This window comes from Diceros bicornis, chromosome 21 (assembly GCF_020826845.1).
Source record: "Diceros bicornis minor isolate mBicDic1 chromosome 21, mDicBic1.mat.cur, whole genome shotgun sequence".
NCBI classification, from domain to species: Eukaryota; Metazoa; Chordata; class Mammalia; order Perissodactyla; family Rhinocerotidae; genus Diceros; species Diceros bicornis.
This window is the reverse complement of record NC_080760.1, coordinates 16812622-16833636: the sequence shown is the minus strand read 5'-3', so window position 1 is coordinate 16833636 and position 21015 is coordinate 16812622. Positions and strand designations below refer to the sequence as shown.

Genomic DNA, 21015 nt, shown 5'->3' with positions numbered 1-21015 from the left:
TGCATTGGCCCTGGTGGTCCCTCAACTCCTCAAGATTTCTGCTTTCTTGATGCCTCACTCATCCAGTGGGTTCCTGCTGAGAACTCCAAATACACTGGAACAAAAAAATACAACTGGGCATGCTCAGGCCTCTTCACAAAGCTCCCCTGAAGGCCTGTCCCTCCAAGCTTTGGGAAAGTGGGGCCAACTCTCTCCCCTTCCCCTGAAACCTCTGCCTGCCTACCCCCATCCCTCTCTCAGTGACTCCCTCAGGCACCTAGATTGTCCTCTCTCTCTAATTTGTTTGGAAACTTGCTCTGTCTCTCCACTTTGATAAGATGCTTCATTCCCTCCATTCTTACTTAACTTGGCTGAGGTTTCCACTCCCTAAAACACACTGAGACAGTACATTACACAGAAGGAAGACGACTGAGCCAGCAATTTGCTTCCTCCTCACTCACAGTGCTCGCGCGGACGCTCGGCTCCAGCTGCCTTAATGACTCCATCAAGCTTAACGCCCAATGTTAGGGTTGCTATGGAAGCCAGAAAAAACATTTCAGGAATCTCGCACAGCTTTGGTGACTTTGGTTTCTAGGCTGTTCTACAAAAAGTCTTTCTTGCAACTGATCATTAAGATGAAGATCAGTTAATAAGACAGCAAGTTTAATGAACTGAAATGGTCTTGCTTTCAGCCCTGATCACTGCAGAGCACTTAGGATATGCAAATCTCAAAGTTGAAAAGGGACCTTGAAGACTGCATTCAATCTCCCTGTTCTACAAACGGAGAAGGAAGGTCATGCAGTGCTGGGAGCAGCAGCCTCCCAGCGAGACGCACAGGCGCCAGTGTTCCCCCCCCACACACATGCTCCAACCTGGGCAAGATACTTGCTCTCTCTAACCTTCAGTTTCCTCTTCTGCAAGGTGGGGAAAAGGATTGTACCTGCCTCATAGGACTGTCATGAGGATTAAATGAGTGAAGATGTGTAAAGTACTTAGAATGGTGTCTGGCACAAAGTAAGAGTCAATAATCATTTATATTTGTTATCATCATTATTATTATTATTCCCACCTGGTATTGTGTTGAGGGCTATAGAGTAGCAACGTGGCATAGCAGAGAAAGCACTGGACTGGGAGTCCAGAGACCCATGTTCTGGTCCCCACTCTGCCACCAGCTAGGTGACATTGGCCATATAACCTTTTTTTTTTTATTTTGGCTATGTCACTTCGATCTCTGGTGTTGGACTAAATGATGCTTCAGTTCCTTTCCGTCTCTAGTATGCTACGGTTCTAAATAAAGTAAGTTAAATAGGGAGGTTCTTTGACCTTTACTAATGGTTATATCCATGTGTACAATGAAAGCTAGTATTTATTGATCAATGGGTATATATCAATATAATGCTAAATGTTGCACATGCACTAACTCATTACTTCTCACAACCTATTGTCCCCATTTTTCAGGTGAGAAAACTAAGGATCAGAGAGTTTAGAGTAATTTGCCCAAGGTCACATAGTAAGTGGTGGAGTCAGGATCTGAATCTAGAACCTAAGTCTAGAACTCATACTCTTCATGATTAATCTACACGGAACAACAAACTTACACCCAACTCTATAAAGGTGCAATCTGCCTGACTTTATATTCCATTAATGTTCCCTAGCTGCAACTGTAGGGTACTCTGCGGGTTGTATCCATACATTCCCAGTACCACTGGTACTGTTCAAGAAAACTTCGGGAAAACTTGCCACAAAATAAAATAATCCTTAGTTCTTCATTACGCTCCAGGGATTATCATCTCCACCAACATCCCTCACTGGTGCTGGCATTAGCCTCCTAACCAGCCTTTGCCCCTCTACAGACTGTTCTCAATCCAGCAGCCAGAGTGATTCTTTAAAAACCAAGTGAAATCATGTCATTCCCTCCAATGGCTCTCGTCTCTCTCAAAAAAGCCCAAGTCCTACCAACGGCCCCAAAGGCCCCCTTTGTTACTTCCCTGAGCCACACTGCACTGGCATTGCTGTTTAAACACGTCAGGCATGCTTCTGCCTGCTGTGCCCTCTGCCTGGAACATTCTTCCCCTGAATCAGTGACTTGCCCCCTCGCCACCTTCAGGTGCGTGTCGGAAGCTCACCTTCTCAGCGAGGCCTTCTCCCTCACTGAGAGGTATTTTTCTTCTGCTATGGAGAAAAATAAAGCAGGAAGGAGGGAGAGGAGCCCCACCCCACTCCAAGCACTCCTCTCTCTCTTTCCTGCTTTGTTTTTCTGCATAGCACTTATCAACTTATCATATATTTTACTCATTGATTTCTTTATGATGTTTCTCCTACTATAATACATGATCCACGCGGTAGGAATTTTTGCCTCTGTTCTCTGCAGTATTCCCAACACTCCACCAGCAGGCGCCTCAATAAATATGTGTCAGATGAACAAATGAAAGGATGAATGGAGAGGCACCTAGCTGGGGTCCTGCAACACAAGGTGACAGCTTCAGACTGTGGCTTGAAGATTTCTCACAACTCTCCTTTCACGTTTCAATTGTCAGTCCTGGAAAAAAGACTTAAAGCAACACGCCTAGATGTTTATTTTTTTAAAATTATACAGAAACAGGATTAAATTAAAAAAAATTTTTTTTTTTTAAATTTTATTTATTTATTTTCCCCCCAAAGCCCCAGTAGATAGTTGTATGTCATAGCTGCACATCCTTCTAGTTGCTGTACGTGGGACACAGCCTCAGCATGGCCGGAGAAGCGGTGCGTCAGTGCGCGCCCGGGATCCGAACCCGGGCCGCCAGCAGCGGAGCGTGCGCACTTAACCGCTAAGCCACGGGGCCGGCCCCAAAAACAGGATTAAATCTACTCTTGCATGAGAGATCCTCTAAGATTGTAATAGATAAAAAGGGGCAAAAATGAGCATATATTACTTTCATAAACAGAAAATGTTTAAAATTTTTTTTTAAAGTGAGGGATGGATGTTGACTCTCTTAGCTCTGGTGCAAAACCAGTACCAAGGATGGAAGTTGTAGGCTAGACCTCAGCATGCTATGAATAAGGACGGTGTGTACAGATTTCAGTCTGCAATTTTTCTTGATTCCTCGAACAATTCATATAGTGTTTATCCTACAAGTTTTAAATTGCATTAAATACATTTAAATTGCGTTTAATACATTTCCATTTACCATACAAGCTTTAAATTGCTAAAAAAAAAAATCAATAAAGTTTAAGCCTTTGACATCTTTGTTTAATTGTTTTAATGTGTGTCAACCATTTGGGTAATTATTTTTTCTTGTCCTCCCTTCTCTCACCTTAATGATTACAGCCTTCTTTCCATTTTGTGTACTTTCATGAAAATAGCTTAATACAGGTGAGGGGATGACGCTACTGGTTGCCTACTTAAAATTCATTTCTCTCCTCAACCCCTTCCTGCTCCCTTGCTAAGATTCCAAGCAGCAAAGGGGGTGGCAGCAAGCTCTGCGAAGGCAAGCCCCACCCCCTACTAGGAACAACTCCTTACTGGATGAAGCCAGTTATGGTTATCTCACTCCCCAGACTAGGTAGCTGAGGTGGGCATGCAATCCAGTTTTGGCCGGTGGGGATTAAGGGAAAGTCTACTGAAGTTTCCAGGAAAGATTTTGGTCTCCGATAAAAGGAGTGAGCCAAGGAATGAAAAAGTCCTCTTTCCTCCACCCCTACTCTCTTCCTGCCTTGACCATGACCATGGAAGGATGTGATGTTTGGAGGTGCAGCAGCCATCTTGCAACTATAAGGCAGAAGCCTAAGAAAGGAAAGCCAGTCTCCTTGGATGACACAGCTGAAAGCTGCAAAGAGCCCTGGTCTCAACGACAAAGCTGAGCTGCTGCCACAAACTGGGGATCACTGAGCTCCAGACTTCTTGTGACATATTTAAATACCTTTTTTTTTTTTAAAGATTTTATTTATTTTATTTTTTGCCCCCAAAGCCCCAGTAGATAGTTGTATGTCATAGCTGCACACCTTCCGGTTGCTGCATGTGGGACTCGGCCTCAGGATGGACAGAGAAGTGGTGCCTCGATGCGCACCCGGGATCCGAACCCGGGCCGCCAGCATCGCAGCGCACACTTAACCACCAAGCCACGGGGCCGGCCCTAAATACCTTTTAATAAAAGCATTGTTAGCTTAAGTCAATTGCATCCTACCTAATACCCAGAGATTTCACTACTGGTACCAAGCTTGCTGCGGAGTTCTTGCTCAAAAAAATGTGTTGCATGTACCAGAATGAATATGGTACAAGTTTTGAAATTTTAAAAATAAAATTTATTAAACTATTTTGCTAATTACACATATTTTCTAAAATGCTTATGTAATCAATTCTATACAGGTTCTTCTCTAAGACTCATATTTGATTTAAGGTTGGAAAAGAAAAAAACTACTAGGTTATATTTAAATCAGTAGATGCTCAAATATATAAATAAAAATTAATAATACTTATAATATTAATAAATGTCATCTCTCATCCATTCAGTACAACATTATTGAGAGGCTACTATGCCAGATACTTGAGACCAGAGATGAAAAGACTTAATTCCTGGTTTTAAAGATCTCACAGTAGAGTGAGATCTGTTAACACCACTTTGCAAAGTACAAAGTGTTTTTTTTTTTAATTTTTTATTTATTTCTTTTTTGTTTCCTTTTTTTATTGCAGTAACATTGGTTTATAACATTATATAAATTTCAGGGGTACATCATTATACTTCTATGTCTGCATACATTACATCATGTTCACCACCCAAAGACTAACTACAATCCATCACCACACACGTGCCTAATCAGCCCTTTCGCCCTCCTCTCTCCTCCCTCCTCCCTTCCCCTCTGGTAACCACCAATCCAATCTCTGTGTCTATGTGTTTGCTGGTTGTTGTTTTTAACTTCTACTTATGAGTGAGAGCATACGATATTTGACGTTCTCCCTCTGACTTATTTCACTTTGCATAATACCCTCAAGGCCCATCCATGTTATCACAAATGGCCAGATTTCATCGTTTCTTATGGCTGAGTAGTCTTCCATTGTGTATATGTACCACATCTTCTTTATCCATTTGTCCCTTGACGGGCACTTAGGTTGCTTCCAAGTCTTGGCTATTGTGAATAACATTGCAATGAACACAGGGGTGCATGTATCTTTACGCATTGGTGTTTTCATGTTCTTTGGATAAATACCCAGCAGTGGAATAGCTGGATCATATGGTAGTTCTATTCTTAATTTTCTGAGGAATCGCCATACTGTTTTCCATAGTGGTTGCACCAGTTTACACTTCCACCAGCAGTGTATGAGAGTTCCCTTCTCTCCATATTCTCTCCAACACTTGTTGTTTTCTGTCTTGTTAATTATAGCCATTCTGACGGGCATGAGGTGATATCTCACTGTAGTTTTGATTTGCATTTCCCTGATAGTTAATGATGTTGAACATCTTTTCATGTGCCTGTTGGCCATCTGTATATCTTCTTTGGAGAAATGTCTGTTTAGGTCTTTCGCCTGTTTTTTAACTGGGTTGTTAGTTTTTTTGTTGTTGAGATGCATGAGTTCTTTATATATTTTGGAGATTAAGCCCTTATGAGATGTATGGTTTGCAAATATCTTCTCCCAATTGTTAGGTTGTCTTTTCATTTTGTTGATGGTGTCCTTTGCTGTGCAGAAGCTTTTTAGTTTGATGTAGTCCCATTTGTTTATTTTTTGTGTTGTTTCCCTTGCCTGGTCAGACACGGTACTTGAAAATATGCTGCTAAGACCGATGTCAAAGAGCGTACTGCCTATGTTTTCTTCTAGAAGTTTCATGGTTTCAGGTGTTACATTCAAGTCTTTAATCCATTTTGAGTTAATTTTTGTGTATCGTGTAAGATAATGGTCTACTTTCATTCTTTTGCATGTGGCTATCCAGTTTTCCCAACACCATTTATTGAAGAGACTTTCTTTTCTCCATTGTATGTTCTTGGCTCCTTTGTCAAAAATAGCTGTCCACAGGTGTGTGGGTTTATTTCTGGGCTTTCAATTCTATTCCATTGATCTGTGTGTCTGTTTTTGTGCCAGTACCATGCTGTTTTGGTTACTATAGCTTTGTAGTATATTTTGAAATCAGGGATTGTGATACCTCCAGCTTTGTTGTTTTTTTTGTGTGTGTGAGGAAGATCAGGCCTGAGCTAACATCCATGCCAATCCTCCTCTTTTTGCTGAGGAAGACTGGCCCTGAGCTAACATCTGTGCCCGTCTTCCTCCACTTTATGTGGGACACCGCCACAGCATGGCCTGACAAGCAGTGCATCGGTGCGCGCCCGGGATCCAAACCCAGGCCGCCAGCAGCAGAGCGTGCGCACTTAACGGCTACGCCACCCAGCCGGCCCTCCATCTTTGTTCTTTTTTCTCAGGATTCCTTTGGCTATTTGGGGTCTTTTGTTGTTCCATATAAATTTTAGGATTCTTTGTTCTATTTCTGTGAAAAATGTTGTTGGGACTTTTATAGGGATTGCATGGAAGCTATAGATTGCTGTAGGAAGTATGGACATCTTAATTATGTTAATTTTGCCAATCCAAGACCACAGAATATCTTTCCATTTCTTTGCGTCGTCTTCAATTTCTTTCAACAATGTTTTATAGTTTTCACTGTACAGATCTTTCACCTCTTTGGTTAAGTTTATTCCTAGGTATTTTATTCTTCTTGTTGCAATTGTAAATGGGATTGCATTCGTAATTTCTCTTTCTGCTACTTTGTTGTTAGTGTATAGAAATGCAACTGATTTTTGTATGTTGATTTTGTATCCTGCAACTTTACTGTTTTCATTTATTATTTCTAAAAGTTTTTTGGTGGATTCTTTAGGGTTTTCTACATATAAAATCATGTCATCTGCAAATAGTGACATTTTCACTTCTTCCTTTCCAATTGGGATCCCTTTTATTTCTTTTTCTTGCCTGAGTGCTCTAGCTAGCACTTCCAATACTATCTTAAACAGGAGTGGTGAAAGTAGGCATCCCTGTTTGGTTCCTGTTCTTAGAGGGACAGTTTTCAGTTTTTCACCATTGAGGATGATATTAGCTGTGGGTGTGTCATATATGGCCTTTATTATGTTGAGGTACTTTCCTTCTATACCCATTTGATTCAGAGTTTTTATCATAAATGGATGCTGTATCTTGTCAAATGCTTTCTACGCATCTATTGAGATGATCACGTGATTTTTATTCTTCATTTTGTTAATGTGGTGTACCACACTGATTGATTTGCGGATGTTGAACCATCCCTGCATCCCTGGAATAAATCCCACTTGATCATGGTGTATAATCTTTTTAATGCATTGTTGTATTCGATTGGCTAGTATTTTGTTGAGGATTTTTGCATCGATGTTCATCAGTGATATTGGTTTGTAATTTTTTTTTTAATAATTGTTTATTTTATTTTATTATTGTGTGTGTGTGTGTGTGTGTGTGAGGAAGATCAGCCCTGAGCTAACATCCGTGCCCATCTTCCTCTACTTTATATGGGACGGCGCCACAGCATGGCTTGACAAGCAGTGCATCAGTGCGTGCCTGGGATCTGAACCTGTGAACCTCAGGCCACCGAAGCGGAGCGCGCCCACTTAACCACCTGCGCCACTGGGCCAGCCCCTGGTCTGTAATTTTCTTTTTTTTTTTTTTTTTTTTTTTTTTTTTTTTTTTTTTGTGAGGAGATCAGCCCTGAGCTAACATCCGCCAATCCTCCTCTTTTTTTTGCTGAGGAAGACGGCCCTGGGCTAACATCGGTGCCTATCTTCCTCCACTTTATATGGGACGCCGCCACAGCATGGCTTACCAAGCAGTGCGTCGGTGCGCGCCCGGGATCCGAACCAGCGAACCCCGGGCCACCGCAGCGGAGCGCGCGCACTTAACCGCTTGCGCCACCGGGCCGGCCCCTGTAATTTTCTTTTTTTGTGTTGTCCTCGTCTGGTTTTGGTATCAGGGTAATGTTGGCTTCGTAGAATGAGTTAGGAAGCTTCCCTTCCTCTTCAATTTTTTGGAAGAGTTTGAGAAGAATAGGTAGTAAGTCTTTGAATGTTTGGTAGAATTCACCAGGGAAGCCGTCTGGTCCTAGACTTTTACTGTCTTGGGAGGTTCTTGATTACAAGGTTTTTTGTGAGGAAGCTCAGCCCTGAGCTAACATCTGCCAATCCTCCTCTTTTTGCTAAGGAAGACTGGCCCTGGGCTAACATCCATGCCCATCTTCCTCCACTTTATATGGGACGCCGCCAGCGCATGGCCTGACAAGCAGTGCATAGGTGCCCACCCGGGATCTGAACCAGCAAACCCAGGTGAACCCCAGGCCGCTGCAGCAGAGCGCGCGCATTTAATCGCTTGCACCACCGGGCCAGCCCCAGCTATTGTTATTTTAAATATCAAGCTGACAAGTGTGGTGGCAGGTGTGGAAAGGCTCAGGAGCCATGGTTGATTGGAAGCTCAGTGAGAAATGGGACAAGATGGGGCCGGCCCGGTGGCGCAAGCGGTTAAGTGCGCGCGCTCCCCTGTGGCGGCCTCGGGTTCACCGGTTCGGATCCCCGGGCGTGCACTGACACACCGCTTGGCAAGCCATGCTGTGGCAGCGTCCCATATAAAGTGGAGGAAGACGGGCACAGATGTTAGCCCAGGGCCAGTGTTCCTCAGCAAAAAGAGGAGGATTGGCAGATGTTAGCTCAGGGCCGATCTTCCTTACAAAAAAAAAAAAAAAAGAAATGGGACAAGAGACTGTCAGGAAAAAGGAAGCTATCTTAGGCTGTCTCTGCAGAACCAGAGGCTCCTGATGAAGAAACGACAGTGCAGGACACCATTCTGTGTTTAGAGGAAACATACACAGGGTTATTTCCCCCGCCTGAACCTTAACCTGCAAACCAAACTGCCAGTTGAGCATCTCCAAGGGATGTACCCTCGGATGTCTCCCAGACACTCCACGTGAACACAGCGTTTGTTCCCAAACACGGCACTCAATGTATGTTTGTTGAGCGAATAAAGATTTAGTCGCTGTGGTTGTGTGGTAGTTTTATGTTGCAGCGGTTTGCAGACTGGGATTATGTCCGTCTCTTCTGTGTCTGGGGCTGACCTCAGCTTCAGTGGCTGGTCGGTCTGTGACTCTGTTCCAGCTGTGACTCACTGTGACCACTGGCTGGGGTGAGTGTCTGCATGAGAACAAATCACGTGGTAAGAAGGGAAAAGGGCTCCTCTGAGCCCCAGAGACTTGATTCTGAGCCCTGGGCTGCTGCTGGTCCATCACTTCACCTTGGACAAGTGACAGCATCTCTGGGATCTCGTTCTCTCATCCTAGCTTCTCAACCTTTCTTTGTACCAGGGTCTTTCATGGCAGTCAGGCAAAGCCCATGACCCCTTCTCAGAATAAAGTTTTTAAATGCCTAAAATAAAATGCAATACCCACTAGGATAGCTGTTATAAAAAAAAAATGGAGAATAACAGTGCTGGTAAGGATGTGGAGAAATTGGAACTCTCAAACATTGCTGGTTCATTATATGTTATGTATCTATAACCACAATAAACAAACAAATAAATAGACACAAAGAATAAGAAAGGAGGCCAGTTATTTAAACTACAGTTATCAAGATATTAAAAAGAAAAAAAATTGGGTATATAGTAACATATGCACTTTAAAAAAGAACATTAAGTAACAAGATCGAGAGGTATGTCCACTCACCAGTGTGATTTTGAAGTAGTGGCGAGTGTAAACATTATTTTGAGTCATCTCTGACAACTGCAATGTGCCATGAAAATATCTGTGATCTCTGTTGGTCAGACAGCACTGCCACTACTCCTGTGGTTTGTGGTTTACAATCACAATAGAAGGAAATGCTAAATTGCAGTTAGAAGTTAGTGAAAAAGGATGTAATTTTTTTCCCATCCAAATTATGTACCCACTGAAGTCTATCCAAGGGCCCTTTGGAGGTCCGTGGACCCCAAAACTTCTCAACTAGATGATCTCTAAACCCCTTTCTAATTAAAATGGTGTCATCTAGGAGTGATTTCTGGCTTCACTTGTACATCATAGATAAATTAACATCTCTGATCAGATTTTTCTTATCTGTAATTGGGGCTCAAAATGAAATCTACCCCTCAAGGGCTTTGTGAGGGAAAGGGAGATAAGGCAAGCAATAGGTGCCCTATAAAACTGTATCACTCTTTTATAAATGCCTGGTATTATCAGGGAAACTGAGTCAACAAAGATATTTTCCCCCATCCTTCCACACCCATCCCTCAGGTCTCAGTGTTTCTTCAGAATTTTTGTTCAACCGTAGGAACAAAACACCAGGCACTTTTTGTTAAAGAATACAATGCCCTGGGGGCCGGCTCCATGGCGTAGCAGTTAAGTGCTCGCGCTCCGCTGCTGGCAGCCTGGGTTCGGATCCCGGGCGCGCAATGATGCACCGCTTGCCAGGCCATGCTGTGGCAGCGTCCCATATAAAGTGGAGGAAGATGGGCACAGATGTTAGCCCAGGGCCAGTCTTCCTCAGCAAAAAGAGGAGGATTGGCATGGATGTTAGCTCAGGGCTGATCTTCCGCACAAAAAAAAAAAAAGAATACAATGCCCTGTGTTAAAATATGGTGTTATGAACTATAATGTATGCCAAAAGGTTTGAAAATACAGACAAATCAAACAATTTTTAAGGAAAATACCAACTATCAAAATAGACTCAAGAAGAAATAGAAAACCCAAATAGAATAATGACCCTTAAAGAAACTGAATTAGTTGTCAAATACATCCTCTCTGCAGAAGGCATCAAGCCCAGATGGTTTCATGACTAAGTTTTACTAGCTCTGGAGGATTTCTTCTCTCACTGATCCTTTATAAATTTCCCCCCAGAAGACCCACGCTGCGGGAAACTGTGGAATCTGCACCAGATCCTAAAGCATGAACGGCAGTGAGCCAGATGTGACCCTGGCATGACCCTGCAGCCTCACTGGCACCCAAAACCATGTCTTGTACACTACAGATACTCAATGAGTATTTGCTTAATGAATGCATAAATGATAAAACTGAGGCAAAATATAGAGCAAAAGATAATGTATTAGAACTAAACTATTTTGGTATAGAAAAATAGCCAGGTAAAATTGATGGATTTCCCTACTCCTCTTCATTTTGGAGACAAATGCCGGTTTGGTTGGAAGAGGGGAGTGGAGGAAACTGCTTCCTTCAGTGGATGGAACAATCATACAGGACAGCCACAGGGACATTGGCATCCGGGCGCATACAGATGAATGTACCTCTAGGAGGAGGGGATGCTTTCCTAGCTCCACCGAGTTCCAAAGATCTGAGGATGCATCATCTTTCACTGGGCCTCGCACAGATGGGGATTCTCAGCACATATTTATTCAATGAATGGATCGAGTAGACTGGAACAAGCCCGGGTGTCAGGGCTGGAAACTAAGAGCTGGAGATGGAAAGCAGCCTCTCGCAGTCTTTGCCAACTCTGAGTCCTTTGGGCAGGATTCCTCTGCAGTTTACTTCATGGTCCAACCTGACTTTAAAGGCCTCTGAGGCTGATCCTCCCAGGGCTTCTCATGGCCAAATGCCCCACGCTGCACATAATCTATCGTGCCTTTCCAAAGGCCCCTCCTGGCTCTGAGCCCACATCGCCAGATGCTCACGTTCATCTTGTTTCTCCCCTAGACCTTTTCCCTGCATCAGCTCTTTGTACATTGGCCATCCAGCTTCCTCTTTGCTGTTCTTCCTCATTGGCCGGCTACCGGCTTGTGATAACTTACCCTCCTCCTCCCTTCCCAGCCCCACTGTCCTCTGAGTGGCCAAAATACACACGCTGCCCTCCTTTCATCTTTCCCTATAAATCAGCCTCCTCTGCTTATACTGAAAGAAGGCTTTTCTGACCTAGTGGTTCTAATTCTTGGCTTTTGAAAAATCTTCTTCGGACTTGGTTTCACATCCTGGCTAGATTGCATGCGTTTCCCATCTGCAGCCCTAGGATGTTGGCTGTCCAACGCACTGCTTTTGTCTGACCTGCTTTAAGGACTCAGAAATATGTGATGGTAAATGAATAAGTAGCACACTGCTGAAGTCTTTGAACATGCTTCCCCAGTGTATATCAGTAACACTTATATCACCCTGAAATGGGAATATAAAGTGAACCGGAAATGAAACAGAGGCTATTTAGGAACATGCCAAACATACCATCCTCCACAAACCGGGAAAGTGAAAAGCAAAGCAACGTGCTATGGGCTGAATTGTGTCCCCCAAAATTCATAAGTTGAAGTCAATCCCCAAGTACCTCAGAATGTGACTGTATTTGGAGATGGGGTCTTTAAAAAGGTAATTAAGGTCAAATGAGGTCACTAGGGTGAGCCCTAATCCAATATGAGTGGTGTTTTTATAAGAAGAGGAAATTTGGACACAGACAGGTACAGAGGGGAGACCATGCGAGGACACAGCAAGGAGGAGGCCATCTACAAGCCAGAGAGGCCTCAGAAGAAACCAACTCTGCCGACACCTTGATCTTGGCCTTCTAGCCTCCAGAACTTGAGAAAATAAATTTCTGTTCCTTAAGCCATCCAGTCTGTCGTACTTTGTTATGGCGGCCCTATTAAGCCCTAAACTCAAGTCTTTAAAAAATTTCCTCTCACTAATACACAGTTGTTTATAGGTTGATTATTATTATAGGTTTATTGATGTTTATAGGTTGATTATTCAGGCAACTTTTTGAACTAGATGCCCTCGTATTTTCCGTACTAATAGTCATTAAATATTTAGACATAAAATTTTTAAAGTGAAGATGATTATTTATAGTCATTTCAAAAGAATATAAAATATTCTTTTAATATTTTCAGTAGGGACTTAGAGAAAAATATAGAAAGAATTTTATTAAATTTGCAAATGATTTTAACTTGCTAAGTTAAGGAGGAAAAAGATATTACTCAAGAACGATGAACCTAAATGAAGAAGAGGAAATTTAACACAAAAAAATTTAAAGTATTCCACTTAAAAAAAAAATCTGCTATATGATAGCTATTAAGCTATGTGTAACAAAGGTTTAGTGATTTTCATTAACTGCAAGGTCCACATGAATTAACCAAAAAAGCTAATGCAGTTTACCTGTAATCATTCTTCCATTCGTTCAACATTGCCAAAAGTGAAACCCAGGGATTCAACAAATTATATACTGCCAGTCACTAAAAATTTCTCAGTTTCTCCCTTGTTTAAAATATGTTATTTCAAAGGCTCCTAAGGCAGATTTTTCTTGGAAAGTAAATATTTAGCTTTTTTTTTTTTTCTAACAGAGGAGCAAGTCCTTATCTTCTGTTTCATTTCCTCATTCTGTAGGCACTTCCTTAGAATCCTGGAATGTGCGAGTTTGCAGATTAGAGGTTTATTTAACCCTCTACACGCAAGGCCATCAAATAATCCCTGATGCCTGAAGAGGCAGTTCCTCTCCTTCCTGGGCTAACCCGGGACTACAAAGCTTCATATAGAAGAAAAGTCTGTTTCCTTGAAAGCACAGGTGGTTCTGCCTCTCCTCTCTAAGGTCTTCACAAGAAGTCTAAAACGCTTCCATAATAACACAGCCCTCAGAGAGCCCTGCATCTTCTGTTTTTTCAAGCTAAACATCCTCAGGTCCTTCAACTCTTTTCCACATGCCTCGGCCTCAGAAACTTTCGTCAGCCCAGTCGCTCCTCTCTAGAGACTTTCCTCCTTGCTCATTCATTAGTTCATTAACTCTTTCTCTAGGTATTTATTGAGCGCCTGTTGTGCTCCTGGCATGTTACTAAGCACCCCCGCCGAAACAACATACGTAGGCAGGCAATCCCTATCTGGGCTGATAAGTGCTGGGCTGGGACACAGGGCACGCTGTGGGAAGGCACTGTGGGGACATTAAATCCCAATCTGGAAGATCAGGAATGCTTCCACTGCGACCTCAAAGATGAGCCCGATTTGGTTGGATGAAAAGGGGGAGGCAAGGTTGTAGAAACGGGTTTGAGCAGTATGTGAAATGAATACAAGAAACCTCTTCTAAATTGGAGTGGGGAAGGCCTGTAGGGGGAGCTCTCACGCCCCACCACACATGTCAATTACTCCAACCAGGAAGGGAGGTTAAGCTTGCATCTGGGACAGGAAGGTGTTTCCTACTTCAGTACACAGCATAAGGGAGGAAGATTTCTCTCCCCAGTTCTCTCCCCGCCGGCAACAGCCCAGCCAATGAGAGATTGTAGCAACGCAACCAATGAGAAACCTTTTACACTGTACACTTCCAGTTTCCTCCAATGGACTCTGTTTATTGCAGCGCCTCTCCACTCTCCCTCTTCCTCTATAAAGGCAAGCCCCTTCCTGTGTCTTTCTGGATTTGCCTGTGGTCCGCCATAGCCTGCATATCCTGAATTGCAATTCTTTTGGCTATTCCTGAGTATATTCACTTTGAGGGTAAAACAACTGGCCAATTTACTTTTTAAGTTGACAAGAGGAAATGGAAAGTTGGCTTCTAGAATCCCACCTGTGCTGCTCAGTGGTTGTACAACCTTGAACAAGACATTTAACCTCTCTAAACCTCAGTTTTTTCATCTGTAAAATGGGGATAATAATACCATGCAGAGTGAAGTGTGCCTGGCACATAGTAGATGCTCCAAAAAAAACCAAAAAGGCAGCCATCATTGCCATTGTTATCATTATTCTCATCAGTTAGGAAGACCTGGGACATAATTGGCTCCAGAGGGGTAAGGTTGTATGCCTCGCCCCCAAAAAGCACCAGCCATCAAAGAGGAGAAAAGAACAATGGCCATGTCACCCACTGAGAGGATGTCCCCCACCCCCATCCCCACACACATACACACTGCAGGTGCCAAACACATGGGCAAGCTGAAGACAGAACATCCTGGGAGAAGAAAATGAGGGAGGGAGAGATTTGACAGGAAGAGATAAAGGAGAGTTATAGAAAAGGAAGGGGATAAAGAGTTGAGTAGAGAAGAGAAAGAGAGAAAGAAGGGGAGAGAGAATCTGTAGGAGAAAAAAATCAAGTTATTTATTCATTGGCTAGGAAAGTTTTTAACTTTGTGGCTTATTGGAAGTCAGATACTATGCTTTTTGGGGTTCTCCTGATATTAATCACAAGATAGGAATGAGGAATTCAGTTCATACAGTTTATAAAAATGAATGATAACAGAGACATTGGTTAATACATAAAACAGAGCACAGCCATGAAGAGATGCATTTTATGCATCTGGGCTGAGCAGCAACCATGACAGTCCCTCCGTCAGGGCCACATTTCCGGCTGCGATTGTAGTGCAGAGGATGCACAGAGAAGGGCAAAAGAGGCGGTGCGATTTTACTCCAAAGGATTTTATTTTTTAGAACGTCTTTGCTATAGTTAAAACAATTCCATAAGCTCTGCACATCAACCTTCATTTTTATAATCAGTTCTGATGATAAAGACACCCACCAGACACTCGATTCTTTAGATGTGTGTTAATTGCTGTACTGTAAGAGGCTGGCTCCCTGTACAGGCTTGAGGCCCACCTTTGCCAACTCCCCCTGGCTAGAAAAATGCTAAGCAGCTTATTTTCAAAGCCCCGGAAGGGGTGGACCCAGCCTACAGTTAGTTTATGCTCTCCAGCTGCAATTTTCTCTGCAGATTTTACTCATCCTGCATTGTCTTTCTAGCTCATGCCCCACAGCATCTCTTCCTAAGATCTCTTCCTCCTGTCCATCTCCACTCCACCTCCTAGAATGCTCTTCTGCAATGGTTCTCAAACTGAGGTCTCCAGAAATGCAACTTCTCAGGCCCCAACCCAGACCTACTGAATCAAACACTCTGGGCATGGGGACCAGTAGTCTGTGTTCCAACAAGCCTTCCAGGAGCTTCTGATGCACAATGAAGTTTGAGAACCACTGCTCTGCTGCCTGATCCTACTGCCCCATCCCTGCTCCCCTGCCTGATTCTACTGCCCCACCCCTTCTGTCTCAATGCTTCTCCCTCCTTGGCCTCCAGAATATGGTTCCACCTTAGCCCTCCCACCTGGAGAGAGTGAAAGAAAGCTCAGCGTTGTATCGGGGGTTTCCCCACAGGAGCCAGAGAAGGGACATCTGGAAGGCAGGGGAATCGGTGATGTCGCCACATCCTAGACGAGACCTGGAGGATCACTGACTTCAACCACCTCCCTTTATAGATGAATAAATTGCAGAAGTAAAGCATCCTGCCCGGGGTCACTTGCTAAGTAGAAGTCAAATCAAAACTGGAACCATCCAAATGAGGATGAAATCAGCCATCTGCATGTTTCATGTCTCATCCACTCAGTCCTTCAACACACACTGGGCTTCTGCTGTGGGCAGGACCAAAGCCAGCGCTTAAGGTCGGCAGACCCCGGCGTCACAAGCAGCAGCAGCAGCTCCAAATACACATGGGCATTCCATGGTCTGCTCAAAAACTCCTGGTCAGGGAGGAAGTGCGAGTGAGGTGCCTTTTTCTCTGCTCAAATACATGTCTTCCCCTAAGCCAGGCACCCTCTCCCTAAGGGGCGTGGGGTAGGGGGGGGCACCTTTTCTTTCTAGGTTTGCAGAAGCCTTGACAAGTTTGCCAAATCACTTAACTTCCCTGAGCCTCAGCTTCCTCATCTGAAAATGGGACAAACCAATAACCACCTCCCAGTGTTCTGTCTTCTTTTCACGGATTTAGTGAGATAGCATGTCCCTACTCACAGCCGGGGCTCAGTAAATGAGGGTACCTTCCAGAGGTGCTATGGAGACATGAAAAACACTCAGTTACTGTCTTCAAGGGTTTACAGTCTAGTGGTAAAAACAAGTCAATTACAAAAATAAACAAAATAGAAATCCCTCTTGATTTCTCAGAATTACCCTTCAGAATATAAGGCAGACAGGGTCAACACCTTGCAGAGAACCTGCAGTGCACGTGGCCCATCTCCATCCCCAACCCGGGAGGGTCCTGCCTGGCTGGGAGAGGGAGGAGGTGGCTGGCGTTTTTCCTGGCACTGGCTGATAAATAGGCCTTGGCCAAGGAAAGATACTCCAGGTGAAAGGAAGAGGGCAAACAAAGCCCCGGAAAGCTCAGGGAAGAAGACAAAAGTTGTAAGCATGACAAAGGGGCTTCAGGGAACCTAGGACTGGTGGCCTCAATGGGTCTGTCACTCCAGGAGCCAGAAGCTCTGATGGCTTCTGTCATCAGCTTTTCCTCCCTCACTGAGGGTGCCAACAAATGTTAACTAGGGGATTGTTTCAGGATGTGGGAATTCATTTACTGGCAGCCAACACTTGAAAATGTTAATAATTATCAACCTAGGCAAAACCTCCATTGGCAACACAGAGCAAGACATTCTTAACTTAATTTTCTAGGCCAGCCAACTCCTTCAGTCACACTGCTAATTTAGGAGGTTCAGCTCCCCATATGAAACACATTGCATTTTTACTAATATTTTGACATCAGGTTTAATTAGAGATGTATGTAAAAATGGAAATAAGTGCCTCATAATGTACTGTGATTTCCAAAGAACAGAATTTGGGGCTTTATATGAGTTCTTAGATTTTTTTTTCATTAGCTTTATTTTTAAGTAGTTAGTTAACTGTTATGAAGAAATTTCACTAAATTCTGTGGCCTCAACTCCTGACCACCCCTGGAATTCTTCCTAGCAGAGTGTGGGGAAAGTTCAGCTCCCACCAGACTATGGGGCCGGCCTGGTTTTACATCTCCACCTCCCACTTCTCGAATCTACTGTCATATTGACAGAAAGTGCTCTCTTAAAACACCAACATGAATTCTGAGTGGGTGGTACTGATCCAAAGGGGAATCTATTATAGGGAGAGGAAAAGGTTTCAAGGTTAGTTAGTAGAAATAAAATGACCTAGGATGGTAAATTCAGAAAAGAATGCACGTGTCAACTAGACATCGTAAAAGACAAACAAAACAGAGAGCCAGTTGGTGGAAGTGTAGACAGTGAAAGTGTAGACAGTTTGTGTATTCTCACTCCAGGAGTGAGGGGAGTCAAGAATACAGTGGGAGTTTGAGCAAGGTAGGTTAAGGTTTCAAAAAAAAAGGCTGATATGCCTGCACTGGTTGCCCTGGCGATAGGTCCACCCCCATATGACAGTGATATAATAAAGAAAAAAATGTGCACAAGCAAAGCAGGCAGTAATTAGGAGTGGGAGTTACATGGCTTCCAGTTAGAGCCACCTGGAGGGGGGTCTAGGGAGAAGTTTGAGAGGGGATGTTGCCACTGATAAGGGATGGGTGCAGAAGGGAAGAATCTGAGCTTATGCTCTGGGTACAGCGCATCCTGCTGCTCTAACATGCTGACTGCATGGTTGCCTAGAAGGGAATTTGGGCTGGAGAATGTTCCTTCTCCTGTGGCCTGGGCGTGTCGGCTTGGGATTGCTCCCCCTGCCCTCTGCCACAGCTCTGGAGGACTGAGGCTGTCCAGATGGCACAGTGGGTGCAAAAGGAGTCAGCAGTGATCACCACTGTTGCCTGCTTAAAGTTCTCTTGGGACTCCCACCCCTGCAGAATGAAGCCCAAACTCTTCATCAGAGTCCCCAAGGTTCCTGCCTCCTCCAGGCTTGTCTCCAGCTCAGACCACCAGCCTTACAGACACGGCGATCCCTGACGGCATCACCAGGTCCCACCTCTCCCACCTCCACATTCCATCCTCACTCCTCTCCAGCCTGCTCATCCCTCAGGGCTCCACATGGTCATGACTTTCACTGGGAACATGGTTTGGGGAACTCCTAGGGGTCCCTGAGACTCTTTCAGAGGGTCTATGAGGTCAGAACTATTTTCATAACAACACTAATGTTTGCCTTTTACACTCCCACTCTCTCATGAGTGGATAGAGTCCGAGAAGTCTACTGATGTGGTTTTAGATTCCACACTGCAACTAACCTTCAAGAAACTACCATTTGTCAAGTTTTGGTGTCATGTCAAAGAAGAATATCCACAATTATATGAAAAGGCTGCTAACATTCTCTTCCTTGTTCTGACTGCATATCTGTGTGAGGCCATATTTTTTTCATGTAATCCAACCAAAACAACACCTCCTGACAGACTGAATGGATGAGAAATGAGAATCCAGCTGTCTTCAATTAAGCCAGACATTAAACAGATTTGCAAAAATGTAAAACAGTGCCATTCTTCTCACTAATTTTTTTAATTTAGAAAATATCAGTTTTTATATAAATATTTTATTTGTTATGGATTTGTTATTATCATTTTTAAATTAATTAATGAATAAGTAAATATGTTTTAAAGTTCTCCATTTCCATTTCCGATCCAGTAAATCTCGATAGTTCTAACCCACATGAACAAAGCAATTTGGGATTCTTGATAATTTTTGAGTGTAAAAGGGTCCTGAGACCAAAAAGCTTGAGAACCACTGCCTTATATGAGCCAACAGCAGGCAGTGTGGAGCTGTAACTTGGCTATGCCTCTACTGTTGCATTCTCATTCTACCAAATTAATGATCTTTGTCTACATCTGTCTCCCCCACTACATGTGCACTTCCTGATGGTGCCTGTTCACCTTAAACCGCCCATATCTGGCACAGGGGGTCAGATTCTAGCGGCTGGCCAACAAGATATAAATGGAACACAGTTTCAGAAACAACTCCATCGAAGGATAGTTGTGGTAAAGCTATTATATTCATTGCATATCTACAATTTATGTATATTACCTCATTTTCTCCTCACAAAAATATTCCAAGGTCAGCATTAACATTCCCATTTTATAGATGAGGAAATTGAACCTCAGAGAGGTTACGTTGCCTAGGTATACACATCTGGTAAGTACCAGAGCCAGGACTTGAACCTAGGTCTATGTCAAAACCCATTCTCTTTCCACTGGCCAACCTTCCTATTACCCCCACATCCTCATCTTACCAGAGCTCATATTTAGAACTGGGCCAATTTATATATATTCTGTGTGTTTTCATGACCTTTTCTTTCTCTTGAAGAAAGAAAAACAATTCACCTGAAGAAAACATGTTCACTGGGTCAGAATAACAGACTCCTGACATTTCCATTCCCAGTATCTTGATTCAGCTCATAACGTCCCCACCTCTCTTCTGTGCCCGTCCCCGCCTTTCACAGGCCCGCCCGCTCTTTTTTCCATGCTGTCATGCAGGGAAGCATTATTAACACTGATTAGCTGGACAAGTCCAATTCAAAAATTCTCATAACACTCTTGTCCAGATAAGTCCAACAAGGGCCTTTCAGATGAAAAATCTTGCCTTTGCACACTGGAAAAAACTCATGAGCCTCAGATTAAACAGAAGGCTTTGAAATAGGAGAGGTTTAATTTCATTTTGAAAACTCATATACAACCACATCCTCAACTCAGGGCGCACTCATAGCCAATGAGATCCCCTCTCCCCCAGCACACCCAACAGACCACCCAGGAACAGAAGAGCTTCCCAGCCTGACATCCAGCCCCTGGTCTGAAGGTCCACCCTCAACCACCCCTTCCTGCCTGCTTCTGTAGATGGAGCCCTCATCACTCACCCAGGAGGGCTGTCTGGGGGTGGGTCCGAGTGTGTCTCCCTCTGGAGATGGACCTCGAGGGAGGCCGCTCCCTGGCCTCAGCAGGGAGGAGGAGGATCTGTCCGAGAATCAGCAAAAAGCAGCCCACCAGCATCTTTTCCATCTTCAAGAAGAAGAGGGGCAAGGCTGTGACAAACACAATAGGAGAATGGGCAGGGTGAGATTTCCGGGTCTCCTTGAACTCTAGGAGCTGCAAACCCGCCACCCCGCCTTTTCACGTTTCAAACATGCCACTTGTACTTAAAATGCCCTTTGTGTGATTGACACTTAAGAACTTAAGTAATCCCCATTGGTAGGTTCTTGGATACTCTGAGCAGGGCACGCATAGTTGGAATGTTTGTCACTTTGGTCACTGTAAGACCGAATGGAAAACTTGAAGGGAAAAAAATCTATCCTGAAGTTTCTTCTTAATTCCGTTTATTTTCAATTATTCATAGTCGCATTTTATATCTTGGATTTGAAACAGGAAAAAATATATCTGAGGATTCCAAGTAACAATATTCCTTCAGTC

General features: G+C 43.6%; 1 protein-coding gene across 2 annotated transcripts in view; it reads right to left on the bottom strand.

The window, feature by feature from the left end:
- MATN2 (matrilin 2) overlaps nt 1-20627 on the bottom strand; it is a 125171-nt gene extending 104544 nt beyond the window's left edge. For both annotated transcript variants that reach the window (XM_058564683.1, XM_058564684.1), the window contains exon 1: nt 20466-20627. In XM_058564683.1, coding sequence (XP_058420666.1) covers nt 20466-20607 — 142 coding nt within the window. In that variant the 5' untranslated portion in view covers nt 20608-20627. The remainder of the gene's footprint in view (nt 1-20465) is intronic.
- Nucleotides 20628-21015: the final 388 nt, after the last annotated feature.